This window comes from Neophocaena asiaeorientalis, unplaced genomic scaffold (assembly GCF_003031525.2).
Source record: "Neophocaena asiaeorientalis asiaeorientalis breed wild unplaced genomic scaffold, Neophocaena_asiaeorientalis_V1.1 scaffold246, whole genome shotgun sequence".
In the NCBI taxonomy this organism is placed as follows: domain Eukaryota; kingdom Metazoa; phylum Chordata; class Mammalia; order Artiodactyla; family Phocoenidae; genus Neophocaena; species Neophocaena asiaeorientalis.
Window position 1 is genome coordinate 4,248,823 of NW_020174551.1, and position 6,000 is coordinate 4,254,822.

At 44.6% G+C, this 6,000-nt stretch overlaps 1 protein-coding gene across 1 annotated transcript in view; it reads left to right on the forward strand.

Annotated features, from left to right (window-relative positions):
• The window catches only part of KIAA2012 (KIAA2012 ortholog), a 113,373-nt gene that overhangs the window by 18,782 nt on the left and 88,591 nt on the right, over positions 1-6,000 (forward strand). The window contains exons 5-7 of the mRNA XM_024757369.1: positions 1,529-1,671; positions 2,860-3,043; positions 3,651-3,793. Coding sequence (XP_024613137.1) covers positions 1,529-1,671; positions 2,860-3,043; positions 3,651-3,793 — 470 coding nt within the window. The remainder of the gene's footprint in view (positions 1-1,528; positions 1,672-2,859; positions 3,044-3,650; positions 3,794-6,000) is intronic.

Here is a 6,000-nt window from a genome sequence, read left to right on the forward strand (position 1 = left end):
GAGACCAAGTTGTGTGGTCTCCTTTCAACAACTGAAACTTCCAATACCTTGCTTGCAAACCTGTTTCTGTTAAGCATAGATAAATGAGCCACAGATGATGTTTACTGAGAAGGATCTTGGTTTCCCTCACATAGATTGAGTCATATATTCAATATCACCTGGGATACAGCCAAAGGGAAGAATGCCTCTCTATATCCTCTCGCCCCAGAGCACCCTGCCCCAACTTAGCCAGTCTGCCATATAATACCGTTCAGCAGGTGAGTGGCCATTTGGCCAGAGTTTCACTTCTTCTACCCTCAGAAATGCATTCGGCTCCCTGGTGAATCTGACCAGGAAGGATGGCCCTGAAGTCCAGCTTGACCCCAAAGGATCATTCTAGAACACACAGAAAGGTCTTTAGTGCTCCATCCTATATGAAGTTGAGGCTTTCTTGGGAGCAGGCCTAACGTGGCCCTGGGCCACCCCAGATTCAGGGATTCCCTGGGTCACTAAAACCTGAGCAGTCCCCCTGAACCTACGTCTGCATCTGCCCCACCAACACTCTCAGCATCAGCTCAGACCCAAAGTAGCCTTCAGGAGCCAATGGGCAGAGGAAGGGGAGCTGCAGGGGGGGAGTAGTCCCACAGATAAGCACTTGGCTCTTGACCCAGTGACACCAAGGATGAGAATGATGTAAGGGAATGACAAGCGTTGGGGAGTATGGGGGACAGTGAGGCTGGCTGGGAGCCTCCAGAAGCCCAGCGCTCCAACATACACAGAGCCCCTGAGGGCTTCCAACGCCTCTGGTTGAAAGACAGCCCCATTGTTCCAAGGAGCTGCAAGCAGAGAGTGGAGGTGTTGCTAAAGCGGCTCCAAACAAGGAAAGTTTGCCAGACTGTTTCAGCAATAAATTTACCTTGAGTAAGTGATGAAAATAGCTGCAGGACCCTTTAAACCATCGATGAAAGATCTGTTAACTATGCTGGAGTCATCTGTTGACTCAGATCCTTCCTGAGGGTTACAGAGACAGGGTAAGTGCAGATTGCTAAGCAGTGCATTTGCCTGAGTTTTTCTACAAGTAAATGAACAGCAGACATCCCAGGAAATCAAATGCTTCAGACTGAGCATCTCAGTGACAACAGAGCAGGGCTGCAGGTCACCCCACCATCATCACACCTCTGTTATCCCCTAGTCCCTCACAGTTTACAAAGGGGTGTCATGTTCATGATCTTATTTGAGCCCCAGACAACTCTGCAAGGAAGCGAGAGCAAGAAATCAGTATCCCCATTTTACAGATGAGGAAACTGAGTCCATGAAACAAAGACTCAACCTTGAGCCTCCTGACTCTTAAAGCAGTTCTGTTCCACTGACCTGGGTGCCACTTCCGTGGAGGCACTAGCAGAAATACAGTAATAAGGAGGGAGGAGGAACAAGGGCCTTGATCGACACTTTTGCTCAGAAAAGCAAGAAGGAAGGCAGTTTGGAAGCAGCTAACAGCATCATACCTATCTCTGGGCCTGTGAAGTTGACACACTGTTCACCTTTGCAGGTCAGCAGGGCCTGGATGAAGGGGAAGCTGGGGCTGGTGGACACATGGACCTGGGCTCTGTAGCCAAGAACCATGGCAGCCAGGGGACTCGCTTGCCACCACTCAGGAAGCAGCCCTGGCAGGAAGATGAAACCCAGGCAGAGGTACCATTTCTAATGGGGTCCCCTCTGTCACTATTCTTCTTGACTTTAGAGATAATGCTCCCTCCCTTCACCATTTCTTGGGGTCCTCCAGAGAAGAGAAGAGTACTTTGAGCCTACTGACCCCTGTTTCCCAAAGTGTCACCTGTGGAACCCTAGCATTGCCAGATGCTCCATGCAAAAAAAGGGTTTCTTGGCCAAATACATTTGGGAAATGCAGCACACCATGTCCTCCTCCCAGAGAGTCACAGTGCACATTTGACCATGGACCATAGGTAGTTCTATAGGTAAAGTGGCTGGTTTAGCTTTAACTCATGGTTTTCCAATCTTACTTAACCACAGATCCTCCCTACACTCTTCACCCCATCTAGGCAGCTCTAGTCTTCTCTAGAAAAAAGAGCATTTTGGCCTTAGAGTTGGAAAAGCCTTGTTTTGAGTCCTGCATCTTGCTAGCTGTGGTGACTAACGTAACTAACTTCGAACCTGAATTACCTCTCTTGTAAAATGGAGCTGTTATCATACACACCTCCCAAGGTTGCTATAAGGATTAAATAAGTTAAAATGTAAAAATGCTTTCTAAACTCTAAGGCCCGTGTGTGTGTGTGTGTGTGTACAAGGTGACAGTGGTTCAGAGAAACGTAGACAACACGTGCTCCTATCTTGAATAAACATGTATGACTTACAAGCAGGTCACACACCAATGAAACAGGAAAGGGGGAGAAGAGAAGTACCACCTAGTGAGAGAGAAGAGACATTTTATGATGGATAAAGACAATGATACTAGCGTGAATATACTTAATGCAGAACTATACACTTAAAAATGGTTAAAATGATAAATTTTATGCTACGTATCTTTTACTACAATAAAAAAAAAGTTTGCCAAAAAGAAAAGACAGTGATACTAATGCTTGATTTTTAATTTTTTGATTTTGATTTTTAAATTTTTTGCAAGAAAGCACTATATGTCAGGCATGGTTAAATGTCATTCTCTCTATCACCAATAATAAAATGTTTTATTATAATAAACATCATGAAATATCTTGCCATTATAACCATGTTTTTCTTCCCAGGCTGCTAAGGAGATTTCATCCTTGGAACCACCAGTCTAGCCACAAGGTCTGACTGTTATAGGAACCTGCTCTGTTCCTTTACAAAACCTGTTTTCAGGAATGCGTATCTGTCGTTCCCTAGGACACGTCAAAAGGGAATCACCGTTGCATCCACACTTCAAAGGAAAGCCACCATGAAAAAACACAGCAAACCTCCAGGAGGGCCCTTGGGCATGCCCGCATCGATCATTCTTGGCTCCTGCGTGACAAATCCCACACGACATTCTATGGAGGCGCCTTCCCCAACAGGAAGGCAGATCTCAGCGGTAAGAAGCCAAATATCTTGCTTGTTGATCTCGGTAAACCTGATCCTGCAGAGAGCACTGAGGCAGGCTGAGTGTCACTTCCTCATGCCACTCACCTTAGAAAATAACTGCCAAAGTCCAGCTGGAGGTAGGGATGAGACCAGTCCTCAACCGCACACATTCCGCAGTCAGACTGCCTGCGCTCAAATTACCCCCACTTACTAACTGTGACCTTGGGCAAGTTATTTAATCTTACCGAGGCTCCGTTTCCTCATCTGTAGAATGGGAATAATAATAATACCTCCATAAGGCTATTATGGGGATTCAGTTAATGCATATAAAATACTTTGCATGATTCTTGTCCCATAGTTAACACTTAATACATAGTAACTATTATTATAATCGTTATTATTCTCCCTATCACCTGACTCAACCAACAAGAACCCAACCCAGATAATGAGATTAGGGCTCCCTGAAGCTGCCTCAGCCAAAGCCATGGCTGTCTGAGTGCCTCGGCACTCTCTTTGCCTCTCTTCCCATTAACCCAAAAGTGATAAAAGTTGAAAGTCAACTGTCCATTCCCCACCCCGGCAACTAATAAGTTCTTGTTCCCATCCTGTTTCTACAGACAGACAAGGGAATATGAAACTCCACCAGGGCAGAAGCAGCCACTTGTTCCAGGAGCCTCCTGCTGAAAGGTGTCTTTTCCTTCCTGTAGCGTCTGCCACGGGCTCAGAAAAAAACACATCTGGAGAAGCGAGGAGGAGAAAGGTTGTGTGTGTGTGTGTGTGTGTGTGTGCTTTTAAGCATGCGCGCGCTTAAAAGATTCATCTCAATCTAGGAATGAGGTGACTCAAAGGGATGTCTCAGAGAACAGGCCTCACTTGCTTCTGCGCTCACCGGGTGGAGCTGGACTAAAGCTGTAGTAATTTACTAAATGTTGAAAATAGTGAAGTACAGGAAATTTCAGCTGCCCCCGATTAAAGCGTTATGGTGTTAACCAAACTTTCTGGTGCCAACAGAATCCTTTTTTCTGTTAAGGGGCTGAGGTTTATCTGTAAGCATGTAAGGACAGAATTTGAGTTTGTAAGCAGCTGACCCACTTCAAACTCAAAATGCTGGAACCCAGAAATGGTTTTGCTTAATTTGAGGGTCTGTCACCTTTGAAAATGTAGGATAAATTTTGCAGGTTTATCAACCCCCTTCAGAAGTCAGGTACACCTTCCTTAAAGACGTCCTTCGCTGTCTCTGGCCTGGTCCTGCCTTGAAATTCTGTGTGGGTCTTCAGTTTGGTTGGGAGGCACCTGTGCTGAGTGGGAATGAGCAGGGCCTCTGGAATGTTCTGCCCGTGGCAGCTGTGTTACTCGAGCCAGTGGCTCACCACTCTGAGCTATAGTGACCTCCTCTGATAATAATAATGCCAGCCTCACAGGGCTGATAGAAGGATGAAAGGAGATGAAGCATTTATGTGAAAGTATCTTGTGTCCAACTGGAAACAACAGCAGTGTTAGTTCATGGTGGGGATTCATACCATCTGAAGTGGTCCTGAGGAGCCATGGGCACACCAGGTGGTCCTGGTGCCAGTGAGGGAGGTCGTTTTCAGTCTGTTCAGGATTTTCTCAGATTTTCCATGTCTAAGCTGATCTAAACCTTTCCATTCACACCAGAAGGGCATCTGTCTTCCCAGGTTCCTTTGAACCAGGAGTAAACAGCAGGCCTGACCTGCCAGGGTCACTCAGGCCTAAGGAAAGCCCTCAATCTCACACCCAGTTCAGCCCAGAACCGAGCCAGGCTCAGAGGACAGGAGTCCCTTCCCTCGACCCATGTATATGATTTAGCAGAGGAAAGCAATATTTTCCACTATATTAAAACTCTGTAAATTTTTAATTACAATAGAGAAATTAAGGCTTGGCTTATCAGCCATACCTCACACAAACCATTTGAGTTTCCACATAGATTTCCCAATGCAAACCTTGTCAAACAAAATACACGAGGTCAGTATTCAGAAGAGGGCAGTTGGTGGGCAGCCGGCACCTGGACAGTGGAGGTCTCCAGGGACATAAATATGCTATGTGCATGTGTTGGGTTAATCATTTTCTTAACGTCTCATAATTATACATATTACCCTAATATATTTGGGTGAATTTCCTTCCTCATTCAACTCTAAACACGTTAGGATACTTGTGTGTGTTTCTAATCTTTTTTCTTTTTGAACACTGAAAAAGTGAGAGACGTTTTTATTTTTCCTCCTGTGAAACTGAAGTCCCTGAAACCCAGCACACGTATACATTTCATAGAACCAAGTTCATATGTTAAAAGCTGCAAACTAAAAGGAGAAATTTTCAGCAACTTCTGAATAATTGGAAACAGGAGACTCTAAGTACTACCCATAGCTCCTTTCTCTCTCTCTCTCTCTCTCTCTCTCTCTCTCTCCATATACATATACACATACACCACACACACACATATGTTTTGGGGTTTTTTGGACATAAAAAAACTGGGTTACAGTTGTGACTGATTCTGACACACAGTGATTTTTTTCTAGCTATGTTCATATTACAGACGTGTGGAGATGCCTAGGTATTCTGCTAGTGGCAAGATTAGGTATTAAACCCTAATGAAAGAAGAGTCTTCTCTCAAAGAAATATCATAGAAAAAAGTCTAGTTCCAAACACTGTTGTAACTACATATAATTAACTCATTTAATCCTCATGGCAATTTATGAGGTGGGAAGTATGATTACTCCCATTTTACAGAGGAAGAAATTGAAGCTTAGAGAGATGACATGAGGAAAGCAAACACAAATGTGTATTCCTACTTTCTGCCCTTTCTTACCTACAGGTTTGCACAGTCCACAATCTGAGCCATACTTTTTTCTCTTAACGACACAAGCCAAGATTTCTCCTTCTCCGGACATGGAAATCTCAGCTCTATCATTTTTTTTTTTTTTTTTTTTTTTTTTTGTACGCGGCCCTCTC